We start from the raw sequence: 21907 nt of genomic DNA on the forward strand, positions 1-21907 counted from the left end.
GACTGAAGTTTAAAAAAATTAAATAAATACCTGTCTTAGAAATGACAAGGTGGGCCGTGGACTCGTCATATCGTAAAATAAATAAATTTATCAGGTAAGCATAAATTTCCTTTTCTTTTACAAGATATGACGAGTCCACGGATTTCATCCTTACTTATGGGATACAATACCAAAGCTATAGGACACGGATGAAAGGGAGGGACAAGACAGGAACCTAAACGGAAGGCACCACTGCTTGAAGAACCTTTCTCCCAAAAACAGCCTCGGACAAGGCAAAAGTGTCAAATTTGTAAAATATGGAAAAAGTGTGACGAGACGACCAAGTTGCAGCTTTGCAAATCTGTTCAACAGAAGCATCATTTTTGAATGCCCATGAGGAAGCCACAGCCCTAGTAGAATGAGCACTAATTATTTCAGGAGGCTGCTGTCTCATATGCAAAACGGATGATACTCTTCAGCCAAAAAGAAAGAGGTAGCCGTAGCTTTTGACCCCTACGTTTTCCACAGAAAACAACAAATAATGAAGAAGATTGACGAAAATCTTTAGTCGCCTGCAAGTAAAACTTCAGGGCACGGACCACATCCAAGTTATGTAACAGACGCTCCTTCTTAGAAGAAGGATTAGGACACAATGAAGGAACAATAATTTCCTGATTAATATTTTTGTTGGAAACAACCTTAGGAAGAAAACCAGGTTTTGTACGTAACACTACCTTATCGGAATGAAAAATAAGGTAAGGAGAATCACATTGTAATGCTGAAAGCTCAGAAACTCTGCGAGCAGAAGAAATAGCAACCAAAAACAAAACTTTCCAAGATAATAACTTAATATCTATGGAATGCATAGGTTCAAACAGAACCCCTTGAAGAACCTTAAGAACTAAATTCAAACTCCAAGGAGAAGCAATAGGTCTAAACACAGGCCTGATTCTAGTCAGAGCCTGACACAAAGATTGAACATCCGGAATATCTGCCAGATGTTTGTGTAGCAAAATAGAGAAAGCAGAAATCTGTCCCTTTAAGGAACTTGCCGATAACCCTTTCTCCAATCCTTCTTGGAGAAAAGATAAAATCCTAGGAATCCTAATCTTACTTAACCTCTTCCTATTACTAACACAGGCAAAGAGAATGACTGGAGTGGGAGGGAAGGGAGGAGCTATATATACAGCTCTGCTGTGGTGCTCTTTGCCTCCTCCTGTTAACCAGGAAGTGATATGCCATAAGTAAGGATGAAAGGATGGACTCGTCATATATTGTAAAAGAAAATAAATTATCAAAAATAAAAACAATTACACCTAATCTAATAGCCCTATAAAAATAAAAAGCCCCCTCGCCTACAATAAACTACCAATAGCCCTTAAAAGGGCCTTTTGTAGGGCATTGCCCTAAGTTAAACAGCTATTTTACCTGTAAAAAATACAAAGTCCCCCCAACAGTAAAACCCACCACCCAACCAACCCCCCAAAATGAAAAAAACTAACTCTAAAAAAAACCCTAAGCTACCCATAGCCCTTAAAGGGGCATTTGTATGGGCATTGCCCTTAAAAGAGCATTCAGCTCTTTTTCACTGCCCTTAAAAGGACATTCAGCTCTTTTACAAAAGCCCAAAGCCCTAATTAAAAAAAAACAAACAAAAAAAAACACTAACCCCAGAATATCTACTCACAGTTCCTGAAGTCCGGACATCCATCTTCATCCAGGCGGCGAGAAGTCTTCATCCATCCCGTGGGCGTTCTATCTTCATCCCGGTGGCATGGAGCGGAGCCATCCTGGAAATGCCGATCCCATCCTGCGCGGAGCGTCCTCTTCATACAGTCACTGCCATACACTGAAGTTGAATGCAAGGTAGCCGTTTCAAAATGGCGTACCTTGCATTCCTATTGGCTGATTTGATTCTTCGAATTCAAATTAGCCAATAGGATGAGAGCTTCTGAAATCCTATTGGCTGTTCAAAACAGCCAATAGGATAAGAGCTACTGAAATCCTATTGGCTGTTCAAATCAGCCAATAGGATTTCAGTAGCTCTCATCCTATTGGCTGTTTTGAACAGTTTGAATCCTTTGTGCTCTAATGATGAACTTGTGGATGCAGCTTAAGAGACCATTCCTGTGCAGGCTGGCTCATGTGACCCTCATGTGGGATGTTACTTATTATATTATTATTATTATTATCATCATCAGTTATTTGTAGAGGGCCAAAATATTCCACAGAGCTATAAACATAGGACTAAAATGCAAGGTAGCCCTGTCCAGGATACTGAACCAAAAATTGTCTGGCTCCTTAGCTTAGATGCCTTCTTTTTCAAATAAAGATAGCAAGAGAAAGAAGAAAAATGATAATAGAAGTAAATTAGAAAGTTGCTTAAAATTGCTGCTCTATCTGAATCATGGAAAAAAAAATTGGTTTAGTGTCCCTTTAACTACAAGCTTGAAACTTTCCTTACTGCAATAAAAACTAACTTACGTTTCTTTATATGATGAAATCCGGTCCTCCTAATAATCAGCAGATGTTGCAGACAGTTCTAGTGGATGTTGTCTGATACATGTAAGTGCCTTAGCATCTCTAATTTACACATGACTTATTTAGTACGGTACGTTGTGCATCCCCTGCTTGCACACATATGCAGAGGTTTACTGAGTAACAAACAGATGAACTACCATTTCCCTGACGTAATCCAGAGACGATAACTGTTCAGCTACACTATATGAATTTATTTAGCGGTCTAATCATTAAACAAGGTTGTTGTTTAAGTGACATTTAGTGACCAAAATTCATAGTAAATGGACAATGTACTGAAAAATCAATTATCATAGATTTGAAAGAACAGCAATTAAAAAGGTTATATATTTAATTAAAAAAAAGATGCTCAAATGTAGCTTAAAACCACTTTAATTAAACATGAATCTGCATTCATTTCATAGCACGTTACAGAACCATAAAGCTATGAACGCCCTGCAGTCTGTACCTGGTATAGCAATCTTACCCATATCGGAAAAATTCCTTGAACCCGCGGCACATCCGATGTACCAGTTCTCGCTTCCCAGAGGACTGAGGACCAGTCAGCACTAACATGGGGTACGGGGTGTTATAGTTGGGTAGTGTGCTGCAAGACAGGAGCGTTGCATCTCAGAATACTTTGCAAACATTATAAAATAAATAGTAGCCACATTATCTCTAAATATTATACATATTCTCCCTTAGGGGTAAGCTCTGTGATTTTGTGCAGTTAGACTAAACAACTGGTATTTTTACAAATACAATTACAAAATTATCTGTAACTCCTTCACAATATTGTTTTTAATTTACCAATTAGCTCTTCACAAATAATAATACGGTTTGGCTGTATAAAGGTGCGGTTTGCTTTCTTGGGCCTGGAAAACCTTTTAGAGGACCAATAAAAAATGATTTATGGACAAAACAAGAGTTTTTCAAACAGAAGGAGAAACCTTTATAATATGAATAGCTGATTGTATCACATATGGGAATGTTTAGCTGGTCCTATGTCACATTAATTACTGCATTTTATTTGTTTGTAACCTCCCCAGCACCTGTCTGTTTCCTCTGTAATCTATCAGGAATACTGATGCTAGACTATTTGACGTCACTCAGTAACCCACACCAGGCAATCGTCTGTCTAATACTTGCTCCCTATAGCCCAATACTCACACTTACAAAGCTCTAAACAATCTTACACTGATTATATTTCCATATTCATCTCCAGATATTTACCAAACTATCCTCCTATCTCCCCCTCTTCTATCTCCCCCTCCCCTATCTCCTTGACGTCTCTTGTGCTTATCTACATCTATCAAAGATTCATCTCTGAGAACCAATCTGTTTCAAGATGCATAACAACTTCCCTCCTAATTGTTCATCCCCAACCAATATTATTATAATATATTTGTATAGTGCCACAAAAGTCCATAGCGCCACCCTTTTCACTGTTGCTACAACTACCAACCATTCCCCCACCTTGGCAAAACATCCCCTACATCTTTTGTCTTGCTAACCCCTAACCTCTAGATTGTAAACTATTCGTAGCAGGGCTCTGCTCCTGTATCAATTCCATTGTGTTCAGCACTGAGGAATACTTGATACTTAAAGGGGCAGTATACACCAATTTTCATTTAACTGCCTGTACTAGACACTAGTATAAAGAATAATATGTACAGATACGGATGTAAAAAACAGAATTTATGCTTACCTGATAAATTACTTTCTCTTGCGGTGTATCCAGTCCACGGCTTCAACCTTTACTTGTGGGATATTCTCATTCCCTACAGGAAGTGGCAAAGAGAGCACACAGCAGAGCTCTCCATATAGCTCCCCCTCTAGCTCCGCCCCCCAGTCATTCGACCGAAGGTTAGGAGAAAAAGGAGAAACCATAGGATGCAGTGGTGACTGTAGTTTAAACAAAAAATTCATTTACCTGACTTAATTGTCAGGGCGGGCCGTGGACTGGATACACCGCAAGAGAAAGTAATTTATCAGGTAAGCATAAATTCTGTTTTCTCTTGCAAGGTGTATCCAGTCCACAGCTTCATCCTTTACTTATGGGATACCAATACCAAAGCTTTAGGACACGGATGAAGGGAGGGAACAAGACAGGTACCTTAAACGGAAGGCACCACTGCTTGCAAAACCTTTCTCCCAAAAATAGCCTCCGAAGAAGCAAAAGTATCGAATTTGTAAAATTTGGCAAAAGTATGCAGTGAAGACCAAGTCGCTGCCTTACAAATCTGTTCAACAGAAGCCTCATTCTTGAAAGCCCATGTGGAAGCCACTGCTCTGGTAGAATGAGCAGTAATTCGTTCAGGAGGCTGCTGGCCAGCAGTCTCATAAGCCAACCTGATGATGCTTTTCAGCCAGAAGGAAAGAGAGGTAGCAGTAGCTTTCTGACCTCTCATCTTACCAGAATAAATGACAAACAAGGATGATGTTTGTCTGAAGTCTTTAGTTGCTTGTAAATAGAATTTTAAAGCACGAACCACATCAAGATTGTGTAGCAGGCGTTCCTTCTTTGAAGATGGGTTAGGACACAGAGAAGGAACTATTATTTCCTGGTTAATATTCTTGTTAGAAACAACCTTAGGAAGAAAACCAGGTTTGGTACGCAAAACAACCTTATCTGCGTGAAACACCAGGTAAGGTGAATCACACTGTAAAGCAGATAATTCTGAAACTCTTCGAGCAGAAGATATAGCTACCAAAAACAAAAAACTTTCCAAGATAATAACTTAATATCTATGGAATGTAAAGGTTCAAACGGTACCCCTTGAAGAACTGAAAGAACTAGATTAAGACTCCATGGCGGAGCCACAGGTTTATAAACAGGCTTGATTCTGACTAGAGCCTGAGCAAACGCTTGAACGTCTGGAACCTCTGCCAGACGCTTGTGTAAGAGAATAGACAGAGCAGATATCTGTCCCTTTAAGGAACTAGCTGACAGTCCTTTCTCCAATCCTTCTTGGAGAAAAGACAATATTCTGGGAATCCTAATCTTACTCCATGAGTAACCCTTGGATTCACACCAACAAAGATATTTTCGTCATATTTTATGGTAGATTTTCCTAGTGACAGGCTTTCTAGTCTGAATCAGAGTATCTATAACTGACTCAGAGAAACCACGCTTAGATAGAATCAAGCGTTCAATCTCCAAGCAGTCAGACGCAGAGAAACTAGATTTGGATGCTTGAATGGACCCTGTATTAGAAGATCCTGCCTCAATGGCAGTGTCCATGGTGGAACAGATGACATTTCCACTAGGTCTGCATATCAAGTCCTGCGTGGCCACGCAAGCGCTATCAGAATCACCGAAGCCTTCTCCTGCTTGATTCTGGCACCAGACGAGGGAGAAGAGGAAACGGTGGAAAGACATAAGCCAGATTGAAGGACCAATGCGCTGCTAGAGCATCTATCAATACCGCCTTGGGGTCCCTGGACCTGGATCCATAGAGAGGAAGTTTGGTGTTCTGACGGGACGCCATCAGATCCAATTCTGGAGTGCCCCATAGCTGAGCAAAAACCTCCGGCTTGGAGTTCCCACTCCCCCGGGTGAAAAGTCTGACGACTTAGAAAATCCGCTTCCCAGTTGCCCACTCCTGGGATGTGAATTGCTGAGAGATGGCAGGAGTGATCCTCCGCCCACTCGATTATTTTGGAGACTTCCTTCATCGCTAAGGAACTCTTCGTTCCCCCCTGATGATTTATGTAAGCTACAGTCGTGATGTTGTCCGACTGAAATCTGATGAATTTGGCCGCAGCTAGTTGAGGCCATGCCTGAAGTGCATTGAATATCGCCCTCAGTTCCAAAATGTTTATCGGGAGAAAAGATTCTTCCCGAGATCATAGGCCCTGAGCTTTCAGGGAGTCCCAGACTGCACCCCAGCCTAACAGACTGGCATCGGTTGTTACAATGATCCATTCTGGTCTGCGGAAACATGTTCCCTGAGACAGATGATCCTGAGACAACCACCAGAGAAGAGAGTCTCTGGTCCTCCGGTCCAATTGTATCTGAGGAGACAAGTCTGCGTAATCCCCATTCCACTGTTTGAGCATGCACAGTTGCAGTGGTCTGAGATGTATTCGAGCAAAAGGGACTATGTCCATTGCCGCTACCATTAATCCGATTGCCTCCATACACTGAGCTATAGATGGCTGAGGAGTGGAATGAAGTACTCGGCAAGTAGCTAAAAGCTTTAACTTCCTGACCTCCGTCAGAAATATTTTCATTTCTACCGAATCTATTAGTGTTCCCAGAAAGGGAACCCTTGTGAACGGGGACAGAGAACTCTTTTCGATGTTCACCTTCCACCCGTGAGACCTTAGAAAGGCCAGTACAATTTCCGTGTGAGCCTTGGCTCTGGGAAAAGATGATGCCTGAATTAGGATGTCGTCTAGATAAGGTGCTACTGCTATGCCCCGCGGTCTTAGCACCGCCAGAAGGGAACCTAGCACCTTTGTGAAAATTCTGGGAGCAGTGGCCAAACCGAAGGGAAGAGCCCCGAACTGGTAATGCTTGTCCAGAAAAGTGAACCTGAGAAACTGGTGATGATCTTTGTGGATAGGAATATGTAGGTACGCATCCTTTAAATCGGTAGTCATATATTGACCTTCCTGGATCATTGGTAAGATCGTTCGAATGGTCTCCATCTTGAATGATGGGACCCTGAGGAATTTGTTTAAAATTTTTAGATCCAGGATTGGTCTGAAAGTTCCCTCTTTTTTGGGAACCACAAACAGGTTTGAGTAAAAGCCCGTTCCTTGTTCTGCAATTGGAACTGAACATATCACCCCCATCGTGAGTAGATCTTCTACACAGCGTAAGAACGCCTCTTTCTTTGTCTGGTCTGAAGACAGATGAGAAATGTGAAACCTTCCCTTTGGAGGGGAGTCCTTGAATCCTAGAAGATATCCCTGGGTCACAATCTCTATTGCCCAGGGATCGTGAACATCTCTTGCCCAAGCCTGAGCGAAGAGAGTCTGCCCCCTACCAGATCCGGTCCCGGATCGGGGGCTACCCCTTCATGCTGTCTTGGTAGCAGCTGCAGGCTTTTTGGCCTGCTTACCCTTGTTCCAGCCCTGGTAAGGCTTCCAGGTTGCCTTGGGCTGTGAAGCGTTACCCTCTTGCTTTGCAGCTGTAGAGGCTGAAGCCGGACCGCTCCTGAAGTTACGAAAGGAACGAAAATTAGCTTTGTTTCTAGCCTTAAAGGGCTTGTCCTGAGGAAGAGCATGGCCCTTTCCCCCGGTGATTTCTGAAATAATCTCTTTCAATTCTGGCCCGAAAAGGGTCTTCCCCTTGAAAGGGATATTTAACAATTTAGATTTTGATGACACAAACATCGGCCGACCATGACTTGAGCCAAAGCGCTCTGCGCGACATAATGGCGAAACCTATTAACTTAGCCAATTGCAAGGCGGCATCCGTGATAAAAGAATTTGCCAGCTTTAGAGCCTTAATTCTATCCATAATTTCGTCGTATGAGGTCTCCGTCTGGAGCGACTCCTCCAGCGCCTCAAACCAGAAAGCCGCTGCAGTAGTTACAGGAATAATGCAGGCAATAGGTTGTAGAAGGAAACCTTGTTGAACAAATATTTTCTTAAGTAAACCTTCTAATTTTTTATCCATCGGATCTTTAAAAGCACAACTGTCCTCAATTGGTATGGTTGTGCGCTTAGCAAGAGTAGAAACCGCCCCCTCAACCTTAGGGACCGTCTGCCACGAGTCCCGCCTGGGGTCATTTATGGGGAACATTTTCTTAAAAATAGGGGGGGGAACAAAAGGGACCCCTGGTCTATCCCACTCCCTAGTGACAATATCCACAACCCTTTTAGGGATCGGAAACGCATCAGTGTATACAGGGACCTCTAGGTACTTGTCCATTTTACACAATTTCTCTGGGACCACCATAGGGTCACAATCATCCAGAGTGGCTAATACCTCCCTAAGCAATACGCGGAGGTGTTCCAGTTTAAATTTAAACGCTAATGAGTCTGATTCTGCCCGCTGAGAAACCTTTCCTGAGTCAGAAATTTCTCCTTCAGACATCAAATCCCTCACCGCCACTTCAGAGTGTTGTGAGGGTACATCAGATAAACCTCCAAAAGCTTCTGACTGCTCATAATCTGTTCTTAAAACAGAGCTATCACGCTTTGTAGGAAAAACTGGCAGCTTGGATAGAAATGTCGCAAGGGAATTATCCATAACTGTCGCTAATTGTTGTAAGGTAATAGGGGCCAATGCACTAGAGGCACTAGGCATCGCTTGCGCGGGCGTAACTGGTGGCGACACATGGGGAGAGGAAGGCGGACTATCCTCGTTACCTTCTGTCAAAGAATCATCTAGGGCTACATTTTTAAGTGACACAATATGATCTTTAAAGTGTATAGACACATTAGTGCACTTGGAACACAATTGTAGAGGGGGTTCCACCATGGCTTCTAAACACATAGAGCAAGGCCTCTCTTTAGTGTCAGACATGTTTAACAGACTAGTATTATTCACAAGCAGGCTTGGAAACACTTTATACAAATAAAATTTACAATTTGAAAAAAACGTTACTGTGCCTTTAAGAAATAAAAAGCGCACACAATTTTACCAAACCGTGAAAAATGATCCAATCTCTCTGAAATTTTTACCGCATGAGCCTAAGGATTTGAAATGATTGCACAACAATTTTCAGCCCAATTAGCCCCTTAATGCCCAAACCGGAGCAACCTAAAGCTGACAACCGGTTAATAAACTACAGCACCTTGCCACAGCTTACTGCTGTGGCCCTACCTGCCCCTGGGGACTAGTTTTGTGGAAAACAAGCTTCTCTGAAGTCCTCAAGCAGTCTCTGGACCCTCCACGTGAAGCTGCATGAACTGCCTGCCAATATTAACTGCGCAACTGAGGCGCAAATTTTAGGCCCCCTCCCCCATCACTCCGGAGTTGTGGGGCCTTCAAAATCCCAAATCGGTGTCTAAACATATGCCATGTGGAAGATAAAACCATAATAACACACCAAAGTGCATAAAAACGTCTATAATGAGTATTTTTTCCCATTAAATAATCGATTGCCCTGTAACAGTGTCCACCAGCCTATTGAGCCCTGTTAAGTAAGCCTTCCTTCTATACTGAGTCTCAGAACATAGCTTACCTTCCCCACATGGGGATTCTTGTCAGTCTTCTAGCATTAACTGAGTCTTGTCTAGAAAAAGATGACTGAACATACCTTATTGCAGTTAAGCCTGCAAACTGTTCCGCCCAACTGAAGTTTTCTGGTACTCCTCAGTCCTGTGTGGGAACAGCAATGGATTTTAGTTACAACATGCTAAAATCATTTTCCTCTCAGCAGAATTCTTCATCACATTTCTGCTATAGAGTAAATAGTACAAACCGGTACCATTTAAAAATAACAAACTCTTGATTGAAGATATAAAACTACAAATCTAACACCACATTCACTTTACCCTCCCGCAGAGTGGCCCTGCTGTCAGAGCCGGCAAAGAGAATGACTGGGGGGCGGAGCTAGAGGGGGAGCTATATGGACAGCTCTGCTGTGTGCTCTCTTTGCCACTTCCTGTAGGGAATGAGAATATCCCACAAGTAAAGGATGAAGCCGTGGACTGGATACACCTTGCAAGAGAAATCCAGTGTATAACCTTTTAAAAACTTACTTAAAAGCTCCCAATTTAACCTTGTTAATGATATAAGTCTGGGACACCCACTGAAAGGGGCTGATAGCAGAACCTCCCCCTCATATGAAAAGACCCATTATACAAACAGAAGAAGCAGTTTGGAGTCTGTATACATCAGTATACATCTAAAACTTTGAGGCTTGGTTTGGAGTCTGAAAATCAGCAAAATGTTATTTAAAAATAAGCAAAATTATACAGCTACAAAATATTTATGCAAAGAAATATCTAGTGTACAATGTCGCTTTAATAACAAAAACTACAGAATACATGGTATGAACTTTACATTTAACAATAAGAATTACAAATCTCTAAAACAGCACATTTCTTAGGACAAAAAAACATTCAAAATATCACCTAAATAAATACCAGGAAACACAGCAATAAAATAAAGATGAATGCTCTTTAAGACTCTTGCAGTGTATCATGCACTGAGATTTCCTCTTTAGTTAGTGCTTTCGGCTAATTCGGCGGTTTTCTTGCTAAAACAATTATTAATGGTCTTTTTTGATCTGACTATGCAGCATAGAGATTAATACCAAATAGACATAAAACTGTAAATATATTTTATACATAGGTTTTATTCTTCATAAGGAGAGAGCGCAGCTGACTTTGCTTTACGTGAACAAACATTAATTAACCGCTTCTAATTGCTTTGGACATCTTATTTAATCTATATGAGCACATCAAGAAATATGAGGTATTTCAGCACTTAAGGAAAATGATTAAAGAAAACTTTGGGGCCTAGTTATCAAGCCGTCAACCTCAAATACGCTGGAATTCCGCAGCGTATTTGTGGCGAGGCTGATTCGCCTTAGTTATCAAAGGCTAGGGACCGGCAAAAGTAGAATTTTGTGACGTAAACTTCGATCAGCCGGACTCAGTCCGACACAGATCGATTCTTACGTCACTCCAGATGTTCCGCACACAAGTACGGCACAATCTGACTACTTTTGCTAGTTATCAAAAAACTAGCAGGTACGCTTGGCACTTTTCCGGCCCAGCGTACCTGGTTTTCAATCCGCCACCCTGGAGGCGGCGGATCCCATAGGAATCAATGGGAGTCTGACCATAGCGAAAGTACAAGTTCGCTGCTGCCAGACATCCCATTGATTTCTATGGGAGCTGTCTACACCTAACACCCTAACATGTACCCCGAGTCTAAACACCACTAATCTGTCCCCCCCTACACTGCCGCAACTAAATAAAGGTATTTATTTTAGCTAGTTAGAATAGTTATTAAATAGTTATTAACTATTTAATAACTACCTAGCTAAAAGAAATACAAAATCCCCTGTAAAATAAATCCTAACCTAAATTACAATTAAACCTAACACTACACTATCATTAAATAAATTACCTACAAATAACTACAATTAAATACAATTACATAAACTAACTAAAGTACAAAAAATAAAAAAAGCTAAGTTACAAAAAATAAAAAAAATAGGTTACAAACATTTTAAAAATATTACAACGATTTTAAGCTACTTACACTTAATCTAAGCCCCTAATAAAATAACAAACCCCCCCCCAAAATAAAAAAATGCCCTACCCTATTCTAAATTAAAAAAGTTCAAAGCTCTTTTACCTTACCAGCCCTTAAAAGGGCCATTTGTGGGGCATGCCCCAAAGAATTCAGCTCTTTTGCCTGTAAAAGAAAAATACAACCCCCCAACATTAAAACCCACCACCCACATACCCCTAATCTAACCCAAACCCCCCTTAAAATAACCTAACACTAATCCCCTGAAAATCATCCTACCTTTAGTCGTCTTCACTCAGCCGAGCCACCGATGGAACTGAAGAGGAGACCCGGACCGGCAGAAGTGATCCTCCAAGCGGCGCTGAAGAAATCTTCCATCCGATGAAGTGATCCTCCAAGCGGCGCTGAAAAAGTCTTCCATCCGGGCGATGTCATCTTCCAAGAGGCGCTGTTTCGATCAGCCAATAGAATGCGAGCTCAATCTGATTGGCTGATTGGATCAGCCAATCGGATTGAACTTGAATCTGATTGGCTGATTCAATCAGCCAATCGGATTTTTCCTACCTTAATTCCGATTGGCTGATAGAATCCTATCAGCCAATCGGAATTGAAGGGACGCCATCTTGGATGACGTCCCTTAAAGGAGCCTTCATTCGTCAGTAGTCCGTCGGTAAAGAAGGATGTTCTGCGTTGGCGGGATGAAGATTCAAGACCCGGCTTGGAAGATGACATCGCCCGGATAGAAGACTTCTTCAGCGCCTCTTGGAAGATGACATCGCCCGGATGGAAGACTTTTTCAGCGCCGCTTGGAGGATCACTTCATCGGATGGAAGATTTCTTCAGCGCCGCTTGGAGGGTCACTTCTGCCGGTCCGGGTCTCCTCTTCAGTTCCATCGGTGGCTCGGCTGAGTGAAGACGACTAAAGGTAGGATGATCTTCAGGGGATTAGTGTTAGGTTATTTTAAGGGGGGTTTGGGTTAGATTAGGGGTATGTGGTGGTGGGTTTTAATGTTGGGGGGGGTTGTATTTTTCTTTTACAGGCAAAAGAGCTGAATTCTTTGGGGCATGCCCCACAAATGGCCCTTTTAAGGGCTGGTAAGGTAAAAGAGCTTTGAACTTTTTTAATTTAGAATAGGGTAGGGCATTTTTTTTATTTTGGGGGGGTTTGTTATTTTATTAGGGGGCTTAGATTAGGTGTAAGTAGCTTAAAATTGTTGTAATATTTTTAAAATGTTTGTAACCTATTTTTTTTATTTTTTGTAACTTAGCTTTTTTTATTTTTTGTACTTTAGTTAGTTTATGTAATTGTATTTAATTGTAGTTATTTGTAGGTAATTTATTTAATTTATTTACTGATAGTGTAGTGTTAGGTTTAATTATAACTTAGGTTAGGATTTATTTTACAGGTAATTTTGTATTTATTTTAGCTAGGTAGTTATTAAATAGTTAATAACTATTTAATAACTATTCTAACTAGCTAAAATAAATACAAAGTTACCTGTAAAATAAAAATAAATCCTAAGATATCTACAATATAATTATTAATTACATTGTAGCTATCTTAGGGTTTATTTTAAAGGTAAGTATTTAGTTTTAAATAGGAATAATTTATTAAAGTATAGTGTAGTGTTAGGTGTAATTGTAACTTAGGTTAGGATTTATTTTACAGGTAAATTTCTCTTTATTTTAGCTAGGTAAGCTATTAAATAGTTAATAACTATTTAATAGCTATTGTACCTAGTTAAAATAAATTGAAATTTGCCTGTAAAATAAAAATAAATCCTAAGATAGCTACAATATAATTATTATTTATATTGTAGCTATATTAGGGTTTATTTTAAAGGTAAGTATTTAGTTTTAAATAGGATTAATTTAGTTCATAATAGAAATATTATTTAGATTTATTTAATTAATAGTTAAGTTAGGGGGGTGTTAGGGTTAGTGTTAGACTTAGGTTTAGGGGTTAATAAATTTATTACAGTGGCGGCGGTGTAGTGGGGGGCAGGATAGGGGTTAATAAATTTATTATAGGTGGCGACGGTGTAGGGGGGCAGGATAGGGGTTAATAGGTATAATGTAGGTGGCAGCGGTGTCCGGGAGCGGCGGTTTAGGGGTTAATACATTTATCAGAGTTGTGGCAGGGTCTAGGAGCGGCGGTTTAGGGGTTAATACATTTATCAGAGTTGCGGCAGGGTCTAGGAGCGGCGGTTTAGGGGTTAATAACTTTATTTAGTTGCGGGGGGCTCCGGGGGCGCCGGTATAGGGGGTAGAACAGTGTAGATAGTGTGGGTGCTTAGTGACAGGCTAGCAATAAAGCTGGGAAAAAGCCGAAGAGCAGCGAGATCGGATGGGTGATAACTCTCACAGTCCGCTGCTCATCGCCCCGCGGCTTTTTGACAGCTTTATTTGATAACTTAGGCGAAATGTTTCAGGTCCGCGGCGGCGATGTGAGGCGAGCTTAGGCGGGCGTATTGGGCCTGCGAAGGCAGGAAAGTTGACACGTTGATAACTACCCCCCTTTGAGTGAACAACAGAAAGCAGATGAGTCCTCTAGTCATGCAAACTGTTTATTCAGTTTTAAAGGGACATGATACTCAAATGTTGAAGCACTTGAAAGTGGTGCAGTATAGCTGTAAAAAGCAGACTAGAAATATCACCTGAACATCTCTGTGTAAAAAAGGAAGATATTTACCTCAAATATCCTAATCACACCCCACTGTAAAGAGACTTTAAGAAGCCAGTCAGGATGCTTGTCCCAGGACTTGCTAGGGAGTGTGCATCTGTCATGTGCAGGCACAGTCATGTTATTTTCCTATTCAGTTTAAGTTCTATGAAATCTCATGAGATTTCAGTGAAATATCATGAGATCACAGCAAAAGGCAAAGCATTACCTCAGCCATGCTGATGTTAATTGGCTATTGCTTTTTTTTTTCAACTTGCAGCTGGACAGCAGCTGAAGTATAATGGTTTACACAACACTTACTATGGTGAGCTGAATACATTTTGAAGGTAAATATCTTTTTTACATAGAGATGCTCAGGTGATATTTTCTTGTCAGCTTTTTACAGTTATGCTGCCTATTTTCAAGTGATATAGCAAATTACTATTATGTCCCTTTAAAGCTTGTTAACTAGTAGCATGGAGTTTGTGAAAGAAATAAACTTGTAGTATTAATGAACCGCATGATACCACAATATCCATGGTAACATCACACACTGAAAAAGCTACACGATTAGTATTTCTGACTTCAGTTAAATAAATCATCTAAAGCTGAGGCGCTTACCTGTCAAACACCCTCTGTGGCTGAATAACGCTGTACATAACATGCGCCATGTGATCACGGGCCGCTATAACTTCAGGAGGGGGGTCATATTTATTCACTGCTGCCACCTGTTCATTGACGGCCGAGAAGACAAATATAGAAATAACGTAAAACAACCATAACACAGACATTTGAATGTTTTCGAACTGTAGAATAAGGCTAAGTAGTGGAATGGGGAGGGAACATATAACAAGCTCGGGAGCTGCATTGTGGCCGTTGTTTTAGAATTAAAAAACCTATGATTAAATCTCCCTGCTACTTGCTATCTATGTTTCACAGCATATCATAGGAACAGAGAAGTACCCAGGACTACAGAGTGTTGTTTAGTCTGTTATGTATTTGTATCTTACTCATCATATACCCCTACTTCTGTACCCAGGACTACAGAGTTTTGTGGTGCTAATGAAGTCAGTGATAATATAATAACAATCAAATGGTTTTTATTTCAAACCAATAACCATCATTTTGAAAAGTCAACCACTGCTTAAACAGTTGCAAATGTTTCCACGTTTTATGACATAGCTGTTTTTTATTGCTGTGTTAGTTTTTTTCTTTATATGAACTTGGAATATTTTATTTGTGCATTGCTTATTTGCTAGAACATGGTAATTATGTGTCACCTACTACATTCAGGAGCTATAATGCACTGTTTCTCCTGAGCAAGACGTGGCTGGTGAGCTAATCAGGAATGGTATCTGCCGGTAGCCGCCAATCATCAGCTGTGTCCTGTTCAGAACCATTTCCGCAGCAATAAAGAACTACAATGCACAGAACTACAATGCACTGTTGCTACTAAGCAAGACAAGGCTGGTTAAATAATAACCTGTTCAGAACCAGCTTGGCAGCAGCAAAGAACTATAATGCACTGTTGCTAGACATGGCTGGTGAGCTAATCAGGAATGGTATCTGCAGGTAGCCGCCAATTACCAGCTGTGTCTGTTCAGAACCAGCTCTGCAGCAGCAAAGAACTACAATGCACAGAACTACAGTGCACAGAACTACAATGCACAGAACTACAATGCACAGAACTACAGTGCACAGAACTACAATGCACAGAACTACAATGCACAGAACTACAATGCACAGAACTACAATGCATTGTTGCTACTAAGCAAGACAAGGCTGGAAGAATAATAACCTGTTCAGAACCAGCTCAGCAGCAATAAAGAAATATTATGCACAGAACTACAATGCACTGTTGCTACTAAGCAAGGACAAGGTTGGTAAAATAATAACCTGTTCAGAACCAGCTTTGCAGCAACAAAGAACTACAATGCACTGTTGCTAGACATGGCTGGTGAGCTAATCAGGAATGGTATTTACAGGTAGCCGCCAATTACCAGCTGTGTCTGTTCAGAACCAGCTCAGCAGCAATAAAGAACTACTATGCACAGAACTACAATGCACTGTTGCTACTAAGCAAGACAAGGCTGGTAAAAACAAAATTTATGCTTACCTGATGATAAATGTATTTCTCTTGTGGTGTATCCAGTCCACGGATTCATCCATTACTTGTGGGATATTCTCTTTCCCAACAGGAAGATGCAAGAGGATCACCCACAGCAGAGCTGTCTATATAGCTCCTCCCCTAACTGCCACCTCCAGTCATTCGACCGAAGACAAGCAAGAGAAAGGAGAAACTATAGGGTGCAGTGGTGACTGTAGTTTAAAAATAAAAAACACCTGCCTTAAAATGACAGGGCGGGCCGTGGACTGGATACACCACAAGAGAAATACATTTATCAGGTAAGCATAAATTTTGTTTTCTCTTGTAAGGTGTATCCAGTCCACGGATTCATCCATTACTTGTGGGATACCAATACCAAAGCTATAGGACACGGATGAAGGGAGGGACAAGGCAGGCGCTTAAACGGAAGGCACCACTGCCTGTAAGACCTTTCTCCCAAAAATAGCCTCCGAAGAAGCAAAAGTATCAAATTTGTAGAATTTAGAAAAAGTATGAAGCGAAGACCAAGTCGCCGCCTTACAAATCTGTTCAACAGAAGCCTCATTTTTAAAAGCCCATGTGGAAGCCACCGCTCTAGTGGAATGAGCTGTAATTCTTTCAGGAGGCTGCTGGCCAGCAGTCTCATAAGCTAAGCGAATTATACTTCTTAACCAAAAGGAAAGAGAAGTTGCTGAAGCCTTTTGGCCTTTCCTCTGTCCAGAGTAGACAACAAACAATGCCGATGTTTGACGAAAATCTTTAGTAGCTTGTAAATAAAACTTTAAAGCACGAACCACGTCAAGATTGTGTAATAGACGTTCCTTTTTTGAAGACGGATTAGGACACAGTGACGGAACAACAATCTCCTGATTGATATTCTTATTAGATACCACCTTAGGAAGAAACCCAGAATTTGGTACTCAAAACTACCTTATCTGCATGGAAGATCAGATAAGGGGAATCACACTGCAAGGCAGATAACTCTGAAACTCTTCGAGCCGAAGAGATAGCTACCAAAAACAGAACTTTCCAAGATAAAAGCTTGATATCTATGGAATGCAGAGGTTCAAACGGAACCCCTTAAAGAAGTTTAAGAACTAAATTTAAACTCCATGGCGGAGCAACAGGTTTAAACACAGGCTTGATTCTAACTAACGCCTGACAAAACGCCTGAACGTCTGGAACATCCGCCAGACGCTTATGCAAAAGAATAGACAGAGCAGAAATCTGTCCCTTTAAGGAACTAGCTGACAATCCCTTCTCCAATCCGTCTTGGAGAAAAGATAATATCCTTGGAATCCTGACTTTACTCCATGAGTAACCCTTGGATTCACACCAATGAAGATATTTACACCATATCTTATGATAGATTTTCCTGGTGACAGGCTTTCGAGCCTGAATTAAGTTATCAATGACCGATTCGGAGAAACCACGTTTTGATAAAATCAAGCGTTCAATCTCCAAGCAGTCAGACGCAGAGAAATTAGATTTGGATGGTTGAAAGGACCATGAAGTAGAAGGTCCTGCCTCAGCGGTAGAGTCCATGGTGGAAGGGATGACATGTCCACCAGATCTGCATACCAAGTCCTGCGTGGCCACGCAGGTGCTATCAAAATCACAGAAGCTCTCTCCTGCTTGATCTTGGCAATCAGACAAGGGAGCAGAGGAAACGGTGGAAACACATAAGCCAGGTTGAAAGACCAAGGCGCTGCTAGAGCATCTATCAGCGCTGCCTTGGGATCCCTGGACCTGGATCCGTAACAAGGAAGCTTGGCGTTCTGACGAGACACCATGAGATCCAGTTCTGGTTTGCCCCAAAGTTGAATCAACTGTGCAAACACCTCCGGATGGAGTTCCCACTCCCCCGGATGAAAAGTCTTTCGACTTAGAAAATCCGCCTCCCAGTTCTCTACTCCTGGGATATGGATAGCTGATAGATGGCAAGAGTGAACCTCTGCCCATAGAATTATTTTTGAAACCTCCAACATTGCTAGGGAACTCCTTGTTCCCCCTTGATGGTTGATGTAGGCTACAGTCGTGATGTTGTCCGACTGAAATCTGATGAACCTGACTGCAGCTAGCTGAGGCCAAGCCTGAAGAGCAATGAATATCGCTCTTAGTTCCAGAATATTTATCGGAAGGAGTGTCTCCTCCTGAGTCCACAAGCCCTGAGCCATCAGGGAATTCAAGACTGCACCCCAGCCCAGAAGGCTGGCATCTGTCGTTACTATTGTCCAATCTGGCCTGCGGAAGGTCATACCCTTGGACAGATGGACCCGAGATAACCCCCAGAGAAGAGAATCCCTGGTCTCTTGATCCAGATTTAGTAGAGGGGACAAGTCTGTGTAATCCCCATTCCACTGACTGAGCATGCAGAGTTGCAGCGGTCTGAGATGTAGGCGGGCAAACGGCACTATGTCCATTGCCACTACCATTAAGCCGATTACTTCCATACACTGAGCCACTAAAGGGCGAGAAGTAGAATAAAGAACACGGCAGGAGTTTAGAAGTTTTGACAACCTGGCCTCTGTCAGGTAAATCTTCATTTCTACAGAATCTATCAGAGTTCCTAGGAAGGAAACTCTTGTGAGAGGGGATAGAGAACTTTTTTCTTCGTTCACTTTCCACCCATGCAACCTCAGAAATGCCAGAACAATGTCTGTATGGGACCTGGCGATTTGAAAATTTGGCGCCTTTATTAGAATGTCGTCTAGGTAAGGGGCTACTGCTATACCCCCGCGGCCTTAGGGCCGCTAGGAGTGACCCCAGAACCTTCGTAAAGATTCTTGGTGCCGTAGCTAACCCAAAGGGAAGAGCCACAAACTGGTAATGCCTGTCTAGGAAGGCGAACCTGAGAAAACGATGATGATCTCTGTGTATCGGAATGTGCAGATAAGCATCCTTTAAGTCCACGGTAGTCATATATTGACCCTCCTGGATCATAGGTAGGATGGTTCGAATAGTCTCCATCTTGAAGGATGGGACCCTGAGAAATTTGTTTAGGATCTTGAGATCTAAGATTGGTCTGAAGGTTCACTCTTTCTTGGGAACCACAAACAGATTTGAATAGAAGCCTTGCCCCTGTTCCTCCTTTGGAACTGGGTGGATCACTCCCATAACTAGGAGGTCTTGAACACAATGTAAGAATGCCTCTCTCTTTATCTGGTTTGCAGATAATTGTGAGAGATGAAATCTTCCTTTTAGGGAAGAAGCTTTGAAGTCCAGAAGATATCCCTGGGACACAATTTCCAACGCCCAGGAATCCTGGACATCTCTTGCCCAAGCCTGGGCGAAGAGAGAAAGTCTGCCCCCTACTAGATCCGTTACCGGATCGGGGGCTGATCTTTCATGCTGTCTTAGAGGCAGCAGCAGGTTTTTGGCCTGCTTTCCTTTGTTCCAAGCCTGGTTAGGTCTCCAGACCGGCTTTGACTGGGCAAAATTTCCCTCTTGTTTTGTATTAGAGGAAGTTGAAGCTGCGTCACTCTTGAAGTTTCGAAAGGCACGAAAATTAGGCTGTTTGGTCCTTAATTTGTTGGACCTATCCTGAGGAAGGGCGTGACCTTTTCCTCCAGTAATATCAGAAATGATCTCCTTCAGTCCAGGCCCGAATAGGGTCTGCCCTTTGAAGGGAATGTTGAGAAGCTTAGACCTGAATAGCAAAACCTGAGTTCTTAGCCGTTAGTTTGGTTAAATGAACAACAGCGTCAGAAACAAATGAATTGGCTAGCTTAAGGGCTTTAAGCTTGTCAAGGATATCATCCAATGGGGTTTCTACCTGTAGAGCCTCTTCTAAAGACTCAAACCAGAAGGCCGCAGCAGCAGTGACAGGGGCAATGCATGCAAGGGGCTGGAGAATAAAACCTTGTTGAATAAAAATTTTCTTAAGGTAACCCTCTAATTTTTTGTCCATTGGGTCTAGAAAAGCACAACTGTCCTCGACAGGGATAGTTGTACGCTTCGCTAGAGTAGAGACTGCTCCCTCCACCTTAGGGACCGTTTGCCACAAGTCCCGTGTAGCGGCATCTATGGGAAACATCTTTTTAAAAACAGGAGGGGGAGAGAACGGTACACCTGGTCTATCCCATTCCTTAGTAATAATTTCTGAAACTCTCTTAGGTATTGGAAAAACATCAGTGTAAACAGGCACTGCGTAGTATTTATCCAATTTACACAATTTCTCTGGGACTACAATGGCGTCACAGTCATCCAGAGTTGCTAAAACCTCCCTGAGCAACATGCGGAGGTGTTCAAGCTTAAATTTAAATGTAGACATATCAGAATCAGGTTGAAGTGTCTTCCCTGAGTCAGAAAAATCACCCACAGATAGAAGCTCTCCTGCTTCGGCTTCTGCACATTGTGAGGGAATATCGGACATAGCTACTAAAGCGTCAGAGAGCTCTGTATTTTTTCTAGTGCCAGAGCTGTCTCGCTTTCCTTGTAACCCTGGCAGTTTGGACAATACTTCTGTAAGAGTATGATTCATAACTGCCGCCATGTCTTGTAAAGTATACGCAATGGGCGCGCTAGATTTACTTGGCGCCTCTTGAGCGGGAGTTAAAGGCTCTGACACGTGGGGAGAGTTAGTCGGCATAACTTCCCCCTTGTCAATTTCCTCTGGTGATAAATCTTTTAAAGCCAGAATATGGTCTTTATAACTTATAGTAAAATCAGTGCATTTGGTACACATTCTAAGAGGGGGTTCCACAATGGCTTCTAAACATAATGAACAAGGAGTTTCCTCTATGTCAGACACGTTTAACAGACTAGTAATGAGACCAGCAAACTTTGAAAACACTTTAATTAATGTGAAAAAACAGAATATAAAAAACGGTACTGTGCCTTTAAGGGAAAAAAAACAAACACAAAAACTGCAAAACAGGGAAAAAAGCAGTTAACTCTATGAAATTTTAACAGTGTATATAATAGACTAAAATAACATTGCACCCACTTGCAAATGGATGTTTAACCCCTCAGGTTCAAAAACGAAGCAAAAAAACGGTAAAAACCGTTATAACAGTCACAAGCAAACTGCCACAGCTCTACTGTGGCTCCTACCTTCCCATAAAACGACTTTTTTAGGCACAAAACCCTTTACAGAGGTCCAATATGTCAGGGGACTCCTTTAGGGAAGCTGGATGTCTCAGGATGTAATAAACAACTGCGCACTTAGAGCGCGAAAAACATAATTTATGCTTACCTGATAAATTCCTTTCTTCTGTAGTGTGATCAGTCCACGGGTCATCATTACTTCTGGGATATTACTCCTCCCCAACAGGAAGTGCAAGAGGATTCACCCAGCAGAGCTGCATATAGCTCCTCCCCTCTACGTCACTCCCAGTCATTCGACCAAGGACCAACGAGAAAGGAAAAGCCAAGGGTGAAGTGGTAACTGGAGTATAAATTAAAAAATATTTACCTGCCTTAAAAACAGGGCGGGCCGTGGACTGATCACACTACAGAAGAAAGGAATTTA

At 41.8% G+C, this 21907-nt stretch overlaps 1 protein-coding gene across 1 annotated transcript in view; it reads right to left on the reverse strand.

Annotated features, from left to right (window-relative positions):
• Positions 1-21907, reverse strand: part of LRGUK (leucine rich repeats and guanylate kinase domain containing) — a 208160-nt gene that overhangs the window by 121778 nt on the left and 64475 nt on the right. Inside the window, exons 10-11 of the mRNA XM_053716389.1 lie at positions 14949-15055; positions 2984-3103 (exon numbers count right to left, since the gene is read on the reverse strand). Coding sequence (XP_053572364.1) covers positions 2984-3103; positions 14949-15055 — 227 coding nt within the window. The remainder of the gene's footprint in view (positions 1-2983; positions 3104-14948; positions 15056-21907) is intronic.

This window comes from Bombina bombina, chromosome 6, assembly GCF_027579735.1.
Source record: "Bombina bombina isolate aBomBom1 chromosome 6, aBomBom1.pri, whole genome shotgun sequence".
Taxonomy (NCBI): domain Eukaryota; kingdom Metazoa; phylum Chordata; class Amphibia; order Anura; family Bombinatoridae; genus Bombina; species Bombina bombina.